The following is a 20,427-nucleotide window of genomic DNA, read 5'->3' as shown; positions in this document are numbered from 1 at the left end:
TAAGTTCGAGGACCACTCCCTTTGGCCCTTTCATAGTCCCACGGCTCTGAGAACTACAATCCCCACAATGCCCTGCGCGCCGCCTCATTGGGTTGCGCAGGAAAACGGTTAAATCATGCGTCTCCCACAATCGCTTGCGGCGTTTCAAGATGGCGGCGCGCAGTGGCGCCACGAGCGACTCGGAGAGTAGCAGCAGCAGCGATGCAGAGGAGCTGGCTCGGTGCCGCGAGGCGGCGATGCCGGCCTGGGGCTTGGAGCAGCGCCCGCGGGGGGCGGAGAAACCAAGAGCCGGTAGGAGAGTGTGTTCGGGAAGGCCGCCGAAGGGCGTGGGTTCTTCTCCGGGGGTCGGAGAGGATGGGTGGTGAGAAGGGAGGCCCCGGGACTCGCTTTCCTTCCCCAGGAAAGCTCCGGGGACATCGGGGCTCTGGGTCAGAGCTCAGGCAAGCAGTTGCGCCGTTATCGCAGTCGAGAAGCCAGGCACCCCTGAATCCCTGCCGGGGGGCGGCAGCCCCGTGTCTGCGCTCCCTGATCCCGCTGTGCCCGCCTCCTGCGCGCTCTGCGCCCGCCGCGCCTGACCCTGACCCTGACCCTGACCTCTTGCTGCCTTGAGACTAAATCCCAACGCCGAGGCGCCCGTTCGTGGCTAGAATCCAGCCGGGCCCTGAATTTGGAGCGGGAAGAATACCGATTCTCTGCTTTGATTAACCCCGAAGCGGAACTTAACGTCGGCTTCTGTCCTGCATGTCAGCAGCAAGCCACACACCGGTTCCTGTCCCAGCAGAAGGTCCAGGCGTTCGTGTCCCTGACAGCCCTCGCAGATGTACCGCAGGGTCGCTCTACAGATGGGGCGCGGGGCGCTGTGTGATCCTGGATGTGGGTGTCCACGGTGCTCGCTTCAGGGCAAGCCCACACGCTCGAACGTGTATCGTCTCTTGTTGAAAACGTTCAAAATCTTCTCTCCCAGCTTTTCAGTAACTACATACGCAGTGCGTTACCGGCACCTGTAAGCACCCTGCTGCACAGTAGGATCCTGGGATTTCTTGAACCTTTTTTTTTTTTTTTTTTTTTTTTTTTTTTTTGACAGGCAGAGTGGACAATGAGAGAGAGAGACAGAGAGAAAGGTCTTCCTTTGCCGTTGGTTCACCCTCCAATGGCCGGCGCACCACGCTGACCCGATGGCAGGAGCCAGGTGCTTCTCCTGGTCTCCCATGGGGTGCAGGGCCCAAGCACTTGGGCCATCCTCCACTGCACTCCCGGGCCACAGCAGAGAGCTGGCCTGGAAGAGGGGCAACTGGGACAGAATCCGGCGCCCCGACCGGGACTAGAACCTGGTGTGCCGGCACCACAAGGCGGAAGATTAGCCTAGTGAGCCGCGGCGCCGGCTTTTCTTGAACCTTTCTCCTCCTTCCCTGCCCACTGCTTCCCCATCCTGCGGTAACCGGGTTTTCTCTTGGCTTCGATGAGAGCTGGTTGTTTGTTTTTTGGTTTTTTGGGTTTTTTTTTGTTTTGTTTTGCAGTCCTTGTCTCTCTCTGGCTGGCGGGTTTCACTGGTTGTAAAGACCCCCAAGTTGTCGCAAGGGACAGGATCCCATCCCCTTGTGTGCATGGATAGGCTCCGTTCCGTTTGCTGTTTTCCTTATCCGTGAACACTTAGATTGTTTCTGCTCCCCGGCCGTTGTAAATAGCGCTGCAGTAAACGCGGCGGTGAGGACGTCTCTTTGGAAGACTGGTTTTATCTCCTTGAGACGCAGACAGCGGGACTGCTGCATTGTGTTTTCCATTTTCTGATCACCTCTCATTGCTTTTCACAGCGACCTTCCTAATATCCCTTTTCTCCACCTCCTCGCCAGCTCTTGTTACCTTGTGATTTTGATTTGCACTTCATTTTTTGTTCTTTGTTTTTCTTTTAAAGATTTATTTTATTTGAAAGGCAGAGTTACAGAGAGAGAGAGATCTTCCATCCACTGGTTCATTCCCCCAAGTGACTGCAAAGGCCAGGGCTGGGCCAGGCCAAAGCCAGGAGCCTGAATCTCCATCTGAGTCTCCCATGTGGGTGGCTGGGACCCAAGCACTTGGGCCACTTCCCCTGCTCTCCCAGGTGCATCAGCAAGGAGCCGGATCAGAAGTGGAGCAGCCGGGACTCGAACCAGTGTCCGTATGGGAAACAGACATCGCAGGGTGGCGGCTCACCAGGCTCCTGCATTTCTTGTTGATTATGGTGTTGAGCATTTTATCATATGCCAGTACAGGTGCATTAACACCGTACAAAACGTAACACCGTACAGGTGTACCTGTTACCGACCGGACAGGGCCTGGCTCCCAGACTCATACAAACATTTAAACTAACAGTGAATGGCTCACTGCTGGTCGCTGATGGGTTAGGGTGGAATCTCTGATGGTGGTAGCTAGGAGACAGGCCCAGAGAGAACTCTTTGGGCCATAGTGGGCTGCCCTGGGAAGGTAGTTCTCATGGGAGGGTTGGCTGTTAAGACAAATTCAGCCTAGCTTCTCCCTCCGCTTCCTGGCCCACCGTGTGATAGTTCCTGTGGCCTCCGAACTACAAGCTGAGATAAACCTTTTCCTTCCCAAGAGTTTGTCTCCACTGTCAAGCAGTAAAAGCTGTTGGTACAGTTTGGATTTCTCGTCAAGTCCGTTGCCTGCTCTGTAGTTGGGCTGTTTGTCCCGGTGCTATTGACCTGAGCCAGTGTGCTTTGCAGAGCTCTCCCGCCGTGTGGGCCCTCTCTCCACTCTGGCCAGTGCAGGCGCTCTTTGGTCTTACAAAGCCCAGTGTGTTTGCCGTGGGGGCCCCTCCAGGAAACCCTTGTCCGTTGCAGTGTCCTGAGCCATCTCCCCGGGTTGCCTCCCGATAGCTTCAGGCCTACATGACCATTGTCTGTCGCCTCTCTGAGTGCGCCGTCCACATGCCCCCTGGTCCCTCCTGAGCCGCCCTGGCGCACACACCGGCTCCTGTGCTGTGCCAGCATCCCGTTAGCCCCACCAGCGGTCCTCTTCAGTTGCTCTCCATCCTTTATTTCCTTCCCTGGTGCATCTGTCAGTCCGCGCTCACAGGGCTCCCTCGCTCTGCTAGAGTTCGCTGAGCCTCACTGCATTTCCTCAAAACAGCCGTGTGAATTCTGCGCCCAGCCACTTGCTTACGTCAGATACCGACCTTTTTTTTTTTTTTTAAGATTTATTTATTGGTTTGAAAGACAGAGGGAAAGAGAGATCTTCTATTCACTGTTTCATTCCCCAAATGACCTCAACAGCTGGGGCTGGGCCAGGCCAAAGCCGGGAGCCGAGAACTCCATCTGGGTCTCCCACGTGGATGACATGGGCCCATGCACTTGGGCCATCTTTGCCGCTTTCTCAAGAGCATTAGCAGGGAGCTGGGTTGGAAGTGGAGTGGCCAGAACTCAAACCAGTGCTCACATGGAATGCCGATGTCACAGTTGGGGGCTTAACCCACTGCCAGCCCCTGCCTGCTCAGTTTCTGTCGTCTTATTTTGTTTATTAGATGAAGTTATAGTTCCATGAAACTTCTTGATACTTTTTAGTGTATGACGTCGTCAGCAATGAAGCATTAGGGATTTGTTTCTGGTCTTTGTACGAGCTTTGCGTCTAAATAACTTATTTTGTCTGCGCCTGTGGACACTTACACCATTTCAACACTGGGTGGCGCTCTAAGTCAAGCTCTGTTGCAAGCCTTCTGTTGGTGTGTTGTTGCGGTGTGGGCACTAGAGGGCGCTGGTCTGCGAGCTCTGTCCCTTCTCAGTGCCCGTAAAACGAGAATCACCTGGCAGGGGCTCTATTTGAGGGCGCTGCCTGGGAGTAGAAGCGTGTGGCCTGTACCTGGTGCTGAGCTCACCACCGCGGGCCCGGCCTGACCCTTCCCACGCCGCGCGCAGCGGCTGCAGTCTGGCTGCACCGTGTACCGGACGGCAAGGCAGGGCTGGCAGAGGTGGTCCTTTGGCCCCGGGCTAAGGAGGGTCCAGAGACTCAGTCTGCAGTCCAGGGCAGGGGCCAGGGGCTGTGGGGCCCTGCCAGCACCAGACATTACCATGAGGACTTGGCACTGGGTTTCGAGTTTAAGGTCTGAACTTGGCACCCCCACCCTCCAAATTTAAAACATTCAGAGAAGGGACCTGGGCTGCTGGAGGGGCCCTGGCAAAGCCGGATTAGGAGCCGAAGGAAGCTCCTGGCTCCTGGCTTCAGTCTGGCCACTGTGGCCAGAGTGACCCAGTGAACAGAAGATCTCTTGTCTCCCTGTAACTCTGCCTTTTAAATAAACAAAATAAATCTTTAAGAAAATATATAGAATTTCCATGAACCCTTTGAGGACTCCTTCTATGTGTAGATTTCAAGTATTCTTTGTACCACAATACCCTTATATTTAATCGCATTTTCCACAGACTTTGTGAAGTGCCCTGGTACACTTGCATTCATTTGTGCACCATTTGTTTCTAATAAGACACTGTGGCGGGAGCTGGGGATACGCAGATGAACAGAAGTGCGCCTTGGAGCTCACAGACCCGGGGCAGGCGGCCGCGCGGCGCCGGGGGCTGGAGACCTTACCCTGATTTCCCGGGTGACAGTGGGGGCGGTGCCGCGTCCGGGCCCACGGAGGTGGCTGCCGCAGTGCCGGTTACCCGGTTACCCCCAGGCCCGCTGGCTCTGAAGGCTACTCCATGTTCGTTTTCCCGCAGACGCTGCAGACATCCCGCCGGCCTCCCAGCCGAGCCTCAGGTACTGTGCGCCTGGGTTCCCGCTTCACCTGTTTGCTCAGTGAATACCAAACCCCCGCGCGCATGCCGGTGCTGGGGTGGAGCGGGGCCGTGGGAGTGGACAGGACACCGTAGTCCCCCTGCTGCGGGGGCAGGTTCCGCGCCGGCCGGAAGTGAGGCCCTCGTGTGTGTGTGTGTGTGTGTGTGTGTGTGTGTGTGTGTGTGTTGCAGGCACAGGGCAGATGAGCACGAACAAGATGGCAATGAGCTGCAGACCACCCCCGAGTTCCGAGCCCACGTAGCCAAGAAGCTGGGAGCCCTGCTGGACAGGTAACCAGCGCGTGCGCATGGCGCTGGGCTGCGGATGTGGGTCGAGTGTGGCCCGGAGGTCCCCGCGCCGGCAGCCGGGGCCGCCACGCAGCGGTTTGGGGCGGGGCGGGGGGGGTCTTGCAGAGCTGGGGCCTGGGGGAAGGCGGTGGGAAGGGCCCAAGCGGGTCCTCGGGGGCCCAGCCTCCGGGGTCCCGCTGTGCCTCCACGCCTCTCCGCCCCGTGGTGACGCAGCCAGCGGGGCCCTCCCGAGATGTCCCTGCTCTTCACTCACAGTCAGGAGCCAGGGCAACGTGCTTCTTTACTTACTTACTTTTCGGTCTGAAACGCACACGCTTCCTGGTGTTATTTTCACGTGTGCCACCGGCTGGGGGGGGGGTCTGGCCTCACATCACAGGACGCCGGCAGTGCCCCGGCCTCGGCGTGTGTTAGCGGCGCCCGCCCCACTGCTGGCGAGGACCGCAAGCTACCAGGTGTGCCTCTGGCCCACTTTGAAGCCCTGAGTCGGCCAGCGTCACCCGCGGCCGCTCGTGCTGAGTCACCTGTCCCCTTCTAGTGCCATCACCATCTGGGAAGCTGGGAAGGAGCCGGGGAAACCCGGGCTGCCGCAGGAGGCCTCGCGGGATGACGGTGAGTGCTGGCCCGTGAGCCCGTGACAGCCGCCCGGTGCCGTCCGGACCTCCGCGTCCCACACCACCGGCTCCTGACTGCAGCTTCCTGCCTGTGCAGGCCCCGGGAGGCAGCGGAGGGGCCTGGCCGTGCATGTGGGCGACGTGGAGTCAGCTCCCAGCTCCCAGCTCCAGCCCTGGCCATCGCGGGCGCTGGGGAGGGAACAGCGGTGGGCTTTCTCTCTGTGTCTCTCAGCCTCTCAGATGAATAAGAACATTTTTTTTTCTGGAACAACGATAAACATGACAGCTTGTCGTTTCTTTGGCCGCTGCTGTGTGGAGCTGGGCAGCACGGTTTGCTGCAGTCACCCCCTCCCGCCTGCTCTGTCCCCATTGGGGCACAGAGGTCACCGTTCTAAGCCCAGTTGCAGGCCACACAGTGCGGCACTAAGAAGTCTCTCACTTGCCTTAGGCAGTCCCGGCTCTGACCCTGGGCTGCTTGTCCCGCACCCCTCAGCCGCCCACCAGGAGGCTCCTGCACCAGCCCCCTGGAGCCTCCCCACACCTGCACCTGCCCCCGCCAGGCACCCCACACCCCACCCCCCCGCCCCGTGAGACTGCCTGCCGAGCGGCTCAGTGACACAGCAACAGGGCGGACTCGGCGCTGGGGTGGGGGCGGGCGCTTGGCATCCATGGTGCTGACTCTGCCCCGTTTGGATCCCAGGCTTCCGCCTCTTCTTCACGTCCATCCCCCGAGACCCCGGGCAGGAAGCCAGCCCCCGGCCGCGCCGGAAGCGGCAGCCCTCCAGCTCCAGGTGAGCGCTCCAGGGCCCCAGGTAGTTCAGCGGGTGGACGGAGACGTCCAGTGAGGGGCTGGCTCTGGGCACCTGGTGCTCCATGACCATCCGGCCTGGGCCGGGCGCCTCGCTTCTTGGCTTTGCCCCCTGAGGAGCCCTGGAGGCTGAGCTCTGGGAAGGTCCTCCCTTTGTAGATGTCGAGCCCGGGGGTCCGAGAAGGTGAGTCACAGCGAGGACTCGTGGCCGGGAAAAGCGGAGAAGCTGCCTGGCCCCCGGCTCCGCCCGGCTTCCAGGCCTGTTCGCTCATGGCCCTGGGCGCCTCCCACCCTGCTGACGCCCGCCGCCCTCCCCTTGCAGCGGCGAAGACAGTGACGAGCAGCGGCGGTGCCGGGAGGCAGCCGTGTCTGCCTCTGACATCCTGCAGGAGTCGGCCATCCACGGCCCCGCCCAGGGCGAGGACGAGGCCAAGAAGAAGAAGAAAAAGCTAAATAAGAAAGCCAGGAAGGTGGCCAGCATTGCCACGGAGACCGTGGCCCAGGAGCAGGAAGAGGAGGTGGGCAGGGTCAACGGGGCCCGGGTGTCCCCTGGGACCAAGAGGAAGAAAAGGAAGAAAAAGGCGAGGAAAGCCCTCGAGGCTCCCTCCTCCCCCCCAGCAGCGGGCACAGCGGCCACGCCTACAGACTGACCCGGTGTGCGGGCACAGGGCCCACGAGCTCCCAGGACAGACGCTCATGGGGCACCTTCGGGACAAGGCGTTTCCAGGCCCCGCCTGCCTCTCCAAGGTCAAGGACTTGGCTGGGAAGGCTGGACTCGCCCATGAGACCTTGATCGTGAGGGGAGCTTGCCCAGGAGTTGGGGCAAAGAAGTGGCTGTAGTGTGGGAAGCCCAAGCAAAGCCTGCCCCTCGCGTCTCCCACTGAGGGTCCTGGCAGACTGTGCCAGAACATTCCACGGCCCTGGTTAGCCGAGGGTGGTGGCAGATGGTAAATCTCTCCCAGTGCTGTCTGGGGTGGGGGAGCGAAAGAAGCGCCTCCTCCCCCTCCCACTCAGTCTTGGAGGGGAGGGTCCCCAGGACACCAGGGGACAGGCTGCTGCCCTTGTCGCCAGTGCCACGTGGCCGAGCTGGAACCCGCCTGGGAAGGCAGGCGTGCTCCTGCCCCCTAGTCACCGCAGGGTGACGTCGCTGAGCCAGCCACGCAGAATACCCTGTGAGGGACCGGAACTGAGGGCGGCCTGGGCGCCATCTCCCCGTCTGCACAAAGCTCCATGAGACGTCTCGCTTGGTCTTCGTAGACTTCAGCGACACGGGCTGCCTGCCTGTGCCCCCAGGATAGGGTCCTTTGCCCCAGGCCCGGACTCTGGAGCGCGGAAGCCCCCTGGGGCCCGGCTTCATGCCACAGAGGGCTCTTCAGGAAGGAGCAGAGGCGCAGGGGGGATTCTGGCCTCGCCCCCTCCCCCTCCTTCAGTGGCTCGGAAAAGCCGGCGGGATCTGAGGGTGCCCTGACCCCCTCCGCCTGCCCAGCCCCCGCTGAGTGACTTACGGCCAAGCAAGAAATTCTCATTGGTTTTACTAAAAGTTAAATAAATGTCCGGGCTCTCCCTTAGTTGTTACAAGTTGTGCGTGTGGGGAGGGGGGTTGCTGGTTCTCCCAGGCCCCCTCCCGGGACCAGGAAGGAGGCGGGGCATGGAGGACCAGGCTCGTGGCAGCAGGCCCACAGAAGTGAGATCCTGTGTGCCGTGGTTCCATGCACCTGCTCGGCCCCCCTGCAGCTGCACATTGGCCGTGAATCTGTGGTCCAGCCGTCAGCCGGCCCAGCTCACGTGCCCTGAGCGTCCGTCCCGTGTGCACGTGGCTCCACCTCTGCTCTGGGCCCCTCAGCTCTCAGCTGCCCAGGCCCTGCTGCCCCAGGACATGCACTTGGCAAGGACAACTTCCTGGCCCTGAAGTGGTCTTCCCCCTGCAGGCCACAGGCCAGGTGGGCACCCGTAGGCAGGATGCCTGGGGGGGGGGGGGGGACGTGTAGGAGAGCCGCAGGTCCTGGGGGCTGGAGGCCGGGAGAGCTCGGGAATGCTGTGTGAGCGCGTGCGATGAGAGCTGGGTGGGGCTGGGGTAGGACGGAGTGGCCTGGCCGGTGCACAGGTGACAGGACGTGGCCGTCAGAGCTCAGCAAGTCCCAGCTGCGTGCATGGGTGCCCTGAGAAGTGTGGTGGTCCCGGGTCCAGGCTGGGGCTGCCGGAGCCAGAGGCCATCTCCGTGTGCTCCAGGCAGCACAGTAGTTTGCGCAGCGGCAGCGGCAGCGGCTGCACGTCCTGTGGGGTGAGCTCCGCTCCCCAGCTCCCCGCAGTGCGGCTGCCTCTGGCCCTCCTGCCGGAGGCCTGCAGAGCAGGGTCAGCAGACAGGTGGCCAGCCCAGCGGTCCCCCAGGCCGTGCAGGGCGCTGGGCCCAGCCACTGGGAGGTGGTTGCCATGGTTACTGGGAGGAAGAGGCCATCTGCGTGGAGATGAAGGTCTCAATGACACCGTGGCTGGAGGGCAGCAGGTGGCTGTGGCCGTTGGCGGAGTCGGAACTCTGGTACAGCACCAGGCTGCTGGAGGACACTGCAGACGGAAGGGAGGCTGTGGGCTCCACCAGGCCTGGGCGGGAGGCGTGGCGGTCTTGAGCCGGCAGATGCCAGGAGCCGCAGGGCCAGGGCCTGGGCCGCCTCGGGACATGGAGTAGCCCAGGGTGGGATGGGGTGGTTGCCCTACTGAAGCTTGGCCAGACCGAACCGAACACGAACCCTGGCACTGCTCAGAAGGTGTTTTGTAGATGTGAGCACCTGCCATCAGTTCACGGTTTCTCTTAACTAGATTTTTGGGAGACAGAAGTAGAGAGTGTCCATCTACTGGGTCACTGCCCCCAAATACCCACAGTGGCCAGGACTGAGCTGGGCCAAAGCTGGGAACTCAGTCCGGGCCTCCCTTGTGGGTGGTAGGGACCCAAGTGTTTGAGCCGTCACCGCTGCCTCCTAGTGTCCACACTGGCAGGAAGGTGGAGTCAGGCAGAACCAGACATCAAACGCTCCAGTGAAGAGCTTACCCCGATGGGGGTGGGCCTCGCCCAAGCAGGTGGAGGGAGGCCTTAAGAGCCAGAACGAGTTTCCCAGAGAAGGAATTGCGCCGGAGCTGCCAGCCCCCAGCCAGCCTGCCCCCGGCGCTGCAAACCGGCCGGTCCTCACAGGCAGGGGCCAGCGCCTTCCGGTTCGTCTCTGCGGACACAGCCCACGAGCTCTCTGTGACTGATGGGGGTTAGGAGAATGCACTTCGAGGTTGGACCCGGGTTCAAGGCCTGGCTCTGCCACCCAGTAGCTGTGGGACGGGTGGCGGGTCTCTCACCTCCTCTGTGAAATGGGACTAATGATGTACATGCCCCCCGGGGTAAAGCATGAAGCTGGGATGGGGGGGTGGCCACCAGGGCCGGGTGGGGGACCCTGCGGTCAGCTTGCGATGGCCACCCCAGGCCTCCGAGGCTGGCAGCGCCTGCTCTTCACCCCCGCCTGTCGCGTGCAAACTCAGGAGCCGGCAGGGCGTGCGCGAGCGGGTCGAGGGGCAGGTGTGGCTGGCAGCCCACACTCCCTGGCTTCGGAGGAGTGGGAGCCCTTCAGCTCATTCCGAGAGTGCTGAACGCGGGGCCGAGCCAAACCGAACGTCGGTGAGCCCTGCAGGCCCAGCACAAGCCCAGGCTGCCCGCTGCTTACCTGCCTCTGCCTCTTCGCATTGTTAGTCTTTTTCCTCGCTCGAGTCAATGAGCTGCTCCCCTGAGACAGGCCCCATTCTCCTGTGGCTGCCCGCGCATTTTATGTGCACCCAGGCCCTGCCTGAGAGGCACCTGCTGCTCACCCCCGGACCGGGGACAGCAAGGAGGCAGGCAGGGCTAGGGCCGCTCACCTGTGGGGCTGGTGCTGAGCCGGTGGGCGGGCTGCAGGTGCTGGATGCCAGCAGGGTCCTGGCTGGGGATGTGGATGGTGGTGGCCGGGGACGCCGGCGCGTGCAGCCCGGACTCACTGGAGGCCTCGGTGTCGGAGGCGAAGACCTGGGAGACCAGAGCAGCTTCCTGAGCCCCAGGCGTGGAGGGGACTTTGGGCCAGGGCCACAGCAGGGCCGGGCAGGCCTGGGCCTTACCTGCTTGGTGGGCGTGAGGCTGGCCAGGGCGCTCAGGTTGGTGGTGTCGGTGATGAGCATGGTCTGGGGCAGCAGGCCTGTGTGCGTGTACTGAGCCACCTCGGGCTTGTGGCTGTAGAGGGCTGCCCAGGAGGGACACAGACATGGCACCCTGGGCCAGCCTGGACCCCTCCCCAGAGGGTGCTCGGGGGGAAGGGGAGCATGGGGCCTGCTGAAGTGGCCCGACAGGGCTGTGGCTGGGGATCCAGGGCTGGGATTTCCCAACCGGGGGTCTCCAGTAACGAGGATGGGCCCCGTCCCCCACTACTGCGACCTGCTCAGCTGGGACTGGAGCCTGAGGCAGGCTGAGAACCAACTGCAGCTCTTGTCACCGGCAGACGGTGGAAGGCACAGGTGCACTGCTCCCGCACCAAGCTCAGGAGCTCCCGCAGGCGCTGGTGTGCCCAGCGTGCGCTCACTCAGCACTGGACTTCGCGCGGGTGCTGTCCGACTAAGCCCTGGCCTCTGACAGAGAGGCGGGGGCAGCAGCACCTCGCGCGCGCACACACACACACACCCCACACGGTACATGTATCCACACATGGAATGCAGTGTGGCCACAGATACACAAACCACATCACCTGCCAAGCCCCCTCCCGCCACGCGAGGCATGGGCGCTCACCATGGGGGCTCTGCAGCTGGGCCATGGTGGCCATGAAGGGGCTCTGGGCCACGTGGCTCTGCACGGGTGGCATGAGTGGCTGCTGGTAGGACGGGTGCAGCGGCTGGGAGAACTGGACGGGCTGCAGCGTGGTCAGGCTGCTGCCCATGCTGTTGATGACCGGCACGCTCTGCGCCTGAGTGGAGGCCAGGCCTGGAGCAGGAGAGGCGGGGGTCAGCCGGACCTCCGCAGACCCAGCCCACGCCCACCCCCCCAGAGCCGTGCAGTCAAGTGGAGCTGGCAGGTTGCTCCCTTGCGCCGAGCCTTTAGCTCCTACCCGGACAGTGACTTCTACAAAGGTGCTCAGATTGGGTGCCCTGGGGTCCCGCAGCAGTGCAAGGGCCCTGGACCAAGCTCTGCTCGTCTCCCTCAGCAGCTCCCTGTCTGTCTTTATTATTGGGCAACAGTACACGTTTGCATACTATTTCTGGGCTTTTCAGAAAAAAGCAGGAAAGCATGGGTGTCCTTGCCCTGCTGTCTTCCCGTAGACTTCCCACTGCCTCGGGCACCCTATGCAGTCGTCCCCCTGTGGCCGTGGGTTCTGCACCTGCAGTTCCAGCCAACTGTACCCAGGAATGATCACTGCATCTGCGCAGAGCGTGAGCAGGCTTCATTGCCACCATTCCCTTACGCAGTGCACAGAAAGCCGTTCACTTAGCAGCGCCGTTGTCTGCAGACGGAGACTGCGCAAATGCTGCCCAGCGTCAATGAGACCCAGTGGCTCCTCCAGCTCCTGCATTTTGACTTCCCCTCCCCGCTCCCCAGCCGCTTACCGATGACCAGTGTGGAGGCGCCCGTGTTGGTGAATGTGGGGCCCAGGGAGGCAGGCTCCCCAGGCCCTATGGTCATGACCCCGGGCAGGGAGGCCATGATGAGGTTCTGGGGCTGCTGGTTGAGGCCTGGGGATGTCTGCTCCAGGCTGTGCAGTGCTGTCAGGGTGCTGACAGGGGGCAGGGAGCCCCCGGTTGCTGAGACCTACAAGTGGGAGCCAAGCCAGGTCAGGTGGAGCCCCACCCTGGCTCGGTGGGGCTGCTCCAGGGACCCCCACCAGGGCAGATGGGGCTGCTCACCAGCTTGGCTTCAGTGCTCAGCAGGCTGTGGCTGGGCTCGAGGCCCGTGGGGGACACTGGGTGCAGGGGTGTAGACACCGTCACCAAGGGCCCTCCACTACTGGAGGGCACCTCTGTCGCCTCACTGGTTGCCGGCTGTCCATAGCGCACACCTAGGCAGGGAGCAGGATCCAACCTCAGCACTTACATCCCTGTCACCCTCTCCACACCCTCACACCTCCCTCCTTGTCTCACCTCCTCCACATCCTCACCTCCCTCCCTGTCCTCACCTCCCTCCCTGTCCTCATCTCCTCCACACCCTCACCTCCCTCCCTGTCTCACCCCCTCCACACCCTCACCTCCCTCCCTGTCCTCATCTCCTCCACACCCTCACACCTCCCTCCCTGTCTCACCTCCTCCACATCCTTACCTCCCTCCCTGTCTCACCTCCACACCCTCACCTCCCTCCCTGTCCTCATCTCCTCCACACCCTCACACCTCCCTCCCTGTCTCACCTCCACACCCTCACACCTCCCTCCCTGTCTCACCTCCACACCCTCACCTCCCTCCCTGTCTCACCCCCCCACACCCTCACACCCCCCTCCCTATCCTCACCTCTACACCCTCACCTCCCTCCCTGTCTCACCCCCTCCACACCCTCACCTCCCTCCCTGTCCTCACCTCCACACCCACATCATTGTGAGCCCCACGGGTTCCTTAGACCATTTGCCTGGACGCCCGGCTGTGCCTAGCTCCACGCTGGCTGCCAGCAGCTCCTCGAAGGCAAAGGCTCCATGCCCCTGACTCCCCAGTGCTGTCCCTACTGTGCGGCAGTTGCTCAATGAAGGGAAAGGGGAGGGGACTGAATTGAAGCTGATGAGACAAATGAGTGAACGGAGTTGAATTGAATGGACTGGAATCCTTTGAATTAAATGGACTCTAGTTGAAATGAATTGTGCTTGATTGAGCTGAACTGGATTAAATTGAATTAGATTAAATTGAACTGAGCTATGCAAAATTAACTGAATTTCATTGAATTACATTTCGTCAAGCTGAATGGGTAGAATGGGTATTGGTTTGATTCAACTGTACCACATTTAAATGAGCCAAATGGAGTTGTAATGAGTTGAACATAAGTGCATTCGTGTGATCCAAGATGAAAGAACTAAACTGAAGTGAATTCAATGGGAGGTGTGGAGCCCATGGGCGAGATGCTGGGAGCGGTGTGCAGTGGGCTGGGTGGGGCGGGTGGGGCAGAGCTGCGCATGGAGAGGGGTAAGCAGAGCAGAGGGGAGTGACTGAGCACAGAGCAGTGTGAAGAGTGGCGGTGTGGACCACGTGGACGGAGTGGATTAGGACGCATGGAGTTGAGTGGACTCGGGTGAGGTGCACTGGAGCAGAGTCGGCGGCAGTGGGTGGAGTGGAGGTGAGGGGTGTAGGATGGAGTGGGAAAGAGGGAGGTTGGTGGAGTGGAGTGGATTGGTTTAGAATTGAATGAAGGGAGGGGCTGGTGCTGTGGTAAAGCTGCTGCCTGCAGTGCCGGCATCCCATATGGACACCGGTTCGAGTCCCAGCTGCTCCACTTCCGATCCAGCTCTCTGCTATGGGCTGGGAAAGCAGTAGAAGATGGCCCAAGTCCTTGGGCCCCTGCACCCATGTGGGAGACCCAGAAGAAGCCCCTGGTTCCTGGCTTCAGATCGGCGCAGCTCCGGCCGCTGTAGCCATTTAGGGAGTAAACCAGAGGAAGGAGGACCTCTCTCTCCCTCACTTCCTCTCCTCCCTCCCTTTCTGTAACTCTGACTTTCAAATAAATAAATAAATCTTTTTAAAAATGAATGGAGTATAGTGGAGTGAATGAGAAGAGTAAAGTGGTAAAGAGGCGTGGAGTGAATGGAGTAGATGAGGAGAAGTGGTGAGGGCACGGAGTAGAGTGGAGGGAATGGAGGTGGTGAGGATGGGGGATACAGTGTGTGTGTGGAGTGGATCAGTGTGTGTGTGGAGTGGATGCAGTGTGTGTGGAGTGGATGCATGTGTGTGTGGAGTGGATGTGTGTGTGTGTGTGGAGTGGATGTGTGTGTGTGGAGTGGATGCAGTGTGTGTGTGAGTGGATGCAGTGTGTGTGTGTGGAATGGATGTGTGTGTGTGGAGTGGATGCAGTGTGTGTGTGTTTGTGTAGTGGATGTGTGTGTGTGTGTAGTGGATGCAGTGTGTGTGTGTGGAGTGGATGTGTGTGTGTGGAGTGGATGAGTGTGTGTGGAGTGGATGCAGTGTGTGTGTGTGGAGTGGATGAGTGTGTGTGGAGTGGATGTGTGTGTGGAGTGGATGTGTGTGTGTGGAGTGGATGTGTGTGTGTAGAGTGGATGAGTGTGTGTGTGGATTGGATGTGTGTGTATGTAGTGGATGTGTGTGTGGAGTGGATGGAGTGTGTGTGGAGTGGATGTGTGTGTGGAGTGGATGCAGTGTGTGTGTGGAGTGGATGAGTGTGTGTGTGTGGAGTTTATGCAGTGTGTGTGTGTGGAGTGGATGAGTGTGTGTGGAGTGGATGTGTGTGTGGAGTGGATGTGTGTGTGTGGAGTGGATGTGTGTGTGTGGAGTGGATGCAGTGTGTGTGTGGATTGGATGTGTGTGTATGTAGTGGATGTGTGTGTGGAGTGGATGGAGTGTGTGTGGAGTGGATGTGTGTGTGGAGTGGATGCAGTGTGTGTGTGGAGTGGATGAGTGTGTGTGTGTGGAGTTTATGCAGTGTGTGTGTGTGGAGTGGATGTGTGTGTGTGGAGTGGATGCAGTGTGTGTGTGTGGAGTGGATGAGTGTGTGTGTGGAGTGGATGAGTGTGTGTGGAGTGGATGTGTGTGTGTAGAGTGGATGCAGTGTGTGTGTGTGGAGTGGATGCAGTGTGTGTGGAGTGGATGAGTGTGTGTGGAGTGGATGTGTGTGTGTGGAGTGGAGGCAGTGTGTGTGGAGTGGATGTGTGTGTGTGGAGTGGATGAGTGTGTGTGTGGAGTGGATGTGTGTGTGTGGAGTGGATGCAGTGTGTGTGTGGAGTGGATGAGTGTGTGTGTGTGGAGTGGATGAGTGTGTGTGTGGAGTGGATGTGTGTGTGTGGAGTGGATGAGTGTGTGTGGAGTGGATGAGTGTGTGTGTGGAATGGATGTGTGTGTGTGGAGTGGATGCAGTGTGTGTGTGGAGTGGATGTGTGTGTGTGTGGAATGGATGTGTGTGTGTGGAGTGGATGAGTGTGTGTGGAGTGGATACAGTGTGTGTGTGTGGAGTGGATACAGTGTGTGTGTGTGGAGTGGATGCAGTGTGTGTGTGGAGTGGATGAGTGTGTGTGTGTGGAGTGGATGAGTGTGTGTGTGGAGTGGATGCAGTGTGTGTGGAGTGGATGTGTGTGTGTGGAGTGGATGTAGTGTGTGTGCGTGGAGTGGATGAGTGTGTGTGCGTGGAGTGGATACAGTGTGTGTGTGTGGAGTGGATGCAGTGTGTGTGTAGTGGATGAGTGTGTGTGGAGTGGATGCAGTGTGTGTGTGGAGTGGATGTGTGTGTGGAGTGGATGTATGTGTGTGGAGTGGATCAGTGTGTGTGGAGTGGATGAGTGTGTGTGGAATGGATGTGTGTGTGTGTGGAGTGGATGAGTGTGTGTGGAGTGGATGAGTGTGTGTGGAGTGGATGCAGTGTGTGTGGAATGGATGTAGTGTGTGTGTGTAGTGGATGTAGTGTGTGTGTGGAGTGGATGTGTGTGTGTGTGTGTGTGGAGTGGATGTGTGTGTGTGAAGTGGATGCAGTGTGTGTGTGTAGTGGATCAGTGTGTGTGTGGAGTGGATGTGTGTGTGTGGAGTGGATGAGTGTGTGTGTAGTGGATGTGTGTGTGTGTGGAGTGGATGTGTGTGTGTGTGGAGTGGTTGTGTGTGTGTGTGGAGTGGATGCAGTGTGTGTGTAGTGGATGTGTGTGTGTGTGGAGTGGTTGTGTGTGTGTGTGGAGTGGATGCAGTGTGTGTGTAGTGGATGTGTGTGTGTGTGGAGTGGTTGTGTGTGTGTGTGGAGTGGATGCAGTGTGTGTGTAGTGGATGTGTGTGTGTGTGGAGTGGATGAGTGTGTGTGGAGTGGATGCAGTGTGTGTGGAGTGGATGAGTGTGTGTGTAGTGGATGTGTGTGTGTGTGTAGTGGATGTGTGTGTGTGTGGAGTGGTTGTGTGTGTGTGTGGAGTGGATGAGTGTGTGTGGAGTGGATGCAGTGTGTGTGGAGTGGATGAGTGTGTGTGTAGTGGATGAGTGTGTGTGGAGTGGATGCAGTGTGTGTGGAGATGTGTGTGGAGACTGGAGTGGGGTGCACGCAGTGGGGTGTGGTTAGTAGGGTAGCATGGTGTGCACGGAACCAAGCTGAAGAGCTCAGAGGTGTGCGTGGCTGCTGCCGCGGGGGCAGCCCTCCCCGACTCCCCAGTGCAGCTGCCCACACAGCACTCACCGTGGACCTTGCTGGGGGAGAGCGCAGCAGGGGGCAGGCTGGGCGAGCTGTGGGCAGGGAGTGCGGGTCCTGGGCCGGGCCCCGGCGGAGGCCCGCTGTAGGTGTCCATGGCCAGCTTGTGCCGGAAGGCTTCTTCTTTGCGCCGGTTGGCAAACCAGTTGTAGACGCGCACCTCTGTGACGAGGTTGGAGCCCAGCCCCTGTGCTTGCGAGGGGGACACCCCCCTCTGGATGCACTCCGCCCTGCAGAAACAGGCCAGCTCAGCGGCACCCTCTCCGGGGGATGAGAAGGTCCCGAGAGGGGGCGCTGTACCTGCGCGCGTGAGGCTGGCAGATCTCGGTTCCAAGACCAGTTCTGCTGTGTGACCTCGGGCAAGTGACTTAGCCTCTCTGAGCTCTGTCCATTCATAAAGTGAGGCAGAACAGCCAACAAGCAGCCACCCAAGGGGTGCTGGGAATGGAGTTAAGTTCAAGACACTGAGCAGGAGTCCTCTCACCTCCCTGGGCTGGGCTAAACCCACAGCAGGTGCTCTTACAGGGCCCGGTCACCTTCCCCTTCCCCAGCCTTGCCCCAGCCCAGCCAAGCCGGCCCCACTGCCCACCAGGCTGTCCTCCTACCTGTTGCACTCCTCCACCAGCGTCTCCCGCTCCTCCTTGCTAGGGTTCTTCTGCCTCTCGTAGGCCTGGAACAGGATCTGCTGGGACGCTGGGCCCCACTTGAAGCGGTTCCTCCTCCCCTTCTTGGTGGGCAGCTCATCGCCTGTGGGCTCCTCAGCCAGCCCGCCCTGCCCCGCGTGGGTGAACTCTGGAGGCACAGGGAGCTGTCAGGGGGCACTGGCCACGCCCACCTCCCCACAGCAGTGCCCCTGGCCACGCCCCTGCCTTCCTCTCCTTCCCAGGTGTTGACGGAGAGGAGCTCAGAGCTACAACTTGGAAACCATCTCATCCAGTGATGACCAATGCTTGTGCCACCACCTGCTTCACCCATGTCTGAGGCAGACATCACCAATCAACACCTGCACGTTGTCTCCCAAGCCAGGAAACCATCGCACAGCCCTTCTGGATACAAGGCTCCAGGGAAGCTGAGGCTCAGGGAGGGATATCCCCTGTCTCCCAGAGTCACACAGCAGGGCAGAACCTTGAACCCTGTCACATCCTAAAGTCGATTCAGGGCTATCAGCAACTCTCAGACTTGGAAATCTGGCTGAAAACATGAGTGTCAGCCAGGAAGGAAGAGCCCTCTTCGGCTGTCTCCACTTTTGATCAGATTAGCCCTGAGCAGGCCACCAAGGAATGGGCCAGAGCGGGGAGGGGGCCGGCTCCCGCCATCCACATGCAGGAAGCCAGAGTCGCAGGAGGGACCCAGGGAGGCGCAGGGAGCTGCTGACAGCCAGGCCTTGCCCGCTGCTGCCCTGGCCCGGATGCCCACAATCTCACAGCCACAGCTTCGCCACCCCTCCCTGGGACCACCCCCATGGGCCATTTGCCTTCTATCTACAACCATGGTGTGGCCCCAGGGGGCTGGCAGGGGCCTGGACCAAGATCCAGAGCACAAGGCACCAGAATGTGGCCCCCAAACCTCAAAAAAAGGCCACACCCAGGCCATCAAAACCCCGGACAGCCTGAGAAAGCATCGTCACCAGGAAGGCTGAGGGGCTAAGATGACTGCCGGCTGCACAGCGGCTGGGGCCCCGGGGCCGGGAAGGGGCCTCCGGGGAGGGTGAGGGTGTCTGAACGAAGCGTGGCCGTCGCCCGCGCTGTCCCTGTGATCCTTGGTGACAAGCGCAGCGTGCTCATGTTTATAACAGGGGAACCCGGGCGAGGGCTGCAGAGAAGTTTCTGGATTGTCCAGAAATCTAAACGAGTTCTACAACGAAAGGTTTAGTAAGTCACCAAACATACAAAGCAGGGGGCCTGCACCATTCTGGATGTGCCGGGGGCGGGTGGGAGAGGTTTGGGGGGCCCTGAGCGGGGAGACCCCGCACAGCCGCCCTAGCCTCGCTCTCATGTCCCCAGGACACTGCCACAGCACATCCATGGGACAGCGCCCGCGGCACCACCACAGCCATTTATCTCCGCCGCCTGGAAGGGGGAACAGCAGCTCGAGAAAGCTGCGTCCCAGGCAGGGCCAGCACTCGAGCCGCAGCGGCCGGCCCAGGTCCTTGCGTGAGTGCCATGCGATGCCCGGCTGCATCTGCTGCCCCTGATAACATCCACTCCGTCGGGGCCCGGCCTGCAAGTGTCACTCCCGCTTCCGCAGGAAGCAGCCCCAGTCCTCCTGGGGACCCTCCTGAGCCCACGGCAGCCCCTGGCCCCCGCCGCTTCCTGGGTCTCCTTCCAGTTACTGGCACTGCGTGGCCAGTGGCGGAGGAGGACAGAGCGGGCCCTGGGCAGTGGCGACTCAGGCTGTAAACAGAGGGGCAGAGGCCCGAGCTGCTTGTGAGAAAGAGACGGGACGCTGACTCTCCGTCTAGAGGCAAGTCCTCAGACCCGGCTGGCCTGCGGCTCTCGGGGTAAAGCCGGCGGGAGAAAGCACAGGAGGGGCGGGCGCTGGGCGCAGGGGTGAGGGAGCACTTTGGCTGGTTGGAGCCCCAGCTCCGCTTCTGATCCCAGCTTCCTGGGAGCAGCAGGTGATGATGGCTCAAGCAATTGGGTCCCTGCCACCCACGTGGAGACCCACGTTGAGTTCCTGGCTCCCCGCTGGGGACATTGAGAGAGTGACCCAGTGGATGGGCGATGCCTGTCGCCCTCTGCCTCTCTTCCCTCTCCCTCGCCTTCTCTGCCTTTCAAATAAACTTTTATAATTCATACATAGGAACAGGAGTCTACCTTCATGATCTTAGATAAAATTCTTACAACACAAAAAAAGTACCAACCATAAAAAAAAAAAAAAAAAAAAAAAACCAGTAAGAATGGGGCCAGCACTGTGGCGCAGCGGGTTAATGCCCTGGCCTGAAGCGCCAGCATCCCATATGGGCTCCGGTTCAAGACCTGGCTACTCCACTTCCGATCCAGCTCTCTGCTATGGCCTGGGAAAGCAATGGAGGATGGCCCAAGTCCTTGGGCCCCTGCACCCGCATGGGAGACCCGGAAGAAGCTCCTGGCTCCTGGCCTCGGATCAGCGCAGCTCGGGCCGTTATGGCCATCTGAGGAGTCAACCATCAGATGGAGGACTTCTCTCTCACTCTCTCTCTGCCTCTCCTCTCTCTGTGTAATTCTGACTTTTAAATAAATAAATAAATCTTAAAAAAAAAAAAAACAGTAAGAACTTCTGTTCATCAAAAAGCAGTCTGGAGAACAGCGTGGGGAGATACACTTGCTGTGGATCTACTTGCAAAGGGACTCGTGGGCATGGTATCTTTTTAAAACTCCTACAGACCCACCATTAAAAGGCAGATGACCTGAGAGCCAAATGGGACGCCCCACATGGGGACTCGTGGAGGACATGAGAGCTAAGTGGGCAGTTCAGACCCCAGGGTCCCATTCAGAGTGCATGGGTTCAGCACCCAGCTCTGGCTCCCAGGCCCAGCCTCCCGTGAGCGCACACCCTGGGAAGCAGGGATGATGATCAAGCTTCCAGGCTCCTGCCACCCGTGGAAGCCCT

At 60.0% G+C, this 20,427-nt stretch overlaps 2 protein-coding genes across 13 annotated transcripts in view; one reads left to right on the top strand and one right to left on the bottom strand.

Moving 5' to 3' along the window:
- The first annotated feature begins 82 nt into the window (after positions 1–82).
- Positions 83–19,635, top strand: C21H12orf43 (chromosome 21 C12orf43 homolog). 12 transcript variants are annotated; one of them, XM_089323297.1, is made up of 8 exons: positions 85–291; positions 4,704–4,743; positions 4,953–5,051; positions 5,605–5,678; positions 5,778–5,886; positions 6,381–6,471; positions 6,648–6,672; positions 6,811–8,056. In XM_089323297.1, the coding sequence occupies exons 1-8, from the start codon at positions 150–152 to the stop codon at positions 6,939–6,941; spliced, it is 711 nt and encodes a 236-aa protein (XP_089179423.1). In that variant the 5' UTR covers positions 85–149; the 3' UTR covers positions 6,942–8,056. The 12 variants fall into 12 exon arrangements, 9 of the variants coding, with proteins under 9 accessions (XP_089179422.1, XP_089179423.1, XP_089179424.1 ...); XR_016227259.1 differs by lacking the exon at positions 5,778–5,886 and adding an exon at positions 5,446–5,521 and having other exon boundaries at positions 89–291; positions 6,811–6,936; XR_016227260.1 differs by lacking the exon at positions 6,648–6,672 and adding an exon at positions 5,446–5,521 and having other exon boundaries at positions 89–291; positions 6,811–6,936.
- Positions 7,675–20,427, bottom strand: part of HNF1A (HNF1 homeobox A) — a 21,710-nt gene continuing 8,957 nt past the window's right edge. The window contains exons 3-10 of the mRNA XM_051835896.3: positions 17,442–17,628; positions 16,825–17,066; positions 12,384–12,535; positions 12,087–12,288; positions 11,275–11,466; positions 10,614–10,735; positions 10,380–10,524; positions 7,675–9,050 (exon numbers count right to left, since the gene is read on the bottom strand). Coding sequence (XP_051691856.1) covers positions 8,923–9,050; positions 10,380–10,524; positions 10,614–10,735; positions 11,275–11,466; positions 12,087–12,288; positions 12,384–12,535; positions 16,825–17,066; positions 17,442–17,628 — 1,370 coding nt within the window. The 3' untranslated portion in view covers positions 7,675–8,922. The remainder of the gene's footprint in view (positions 9,051–10,379; positions 10,525–10,613; positions 10,736–11,274; positions 11,467–12,086; positions 12,289–12,383; positions 12,536–16,824; positions 17,067–17,441; positions 17,629–20,427) is intronic.

Source organism: Oryctolagus cuniculus, chromosome 21, assembly GCF_051225735.1.
Source record: "Oryctolagus cuniculus isolate XC-2025 breed Fujian yellow rabbit chromosome 21, ASM5122573v1, whole genome shotgun sequence".
In the NCBI taxonomy this organism is placed as follows: Eukaryota; Metazoa; Chordata; class Mammalia; order Lagomorpha; family Leporidae; genus Oryctolagus; species Oryctolagus cuniculus.
Note: the sequence above shows the minus strand (reverse complement) of the source record. Positions and strands in the feature narration are given on the sequence as shown.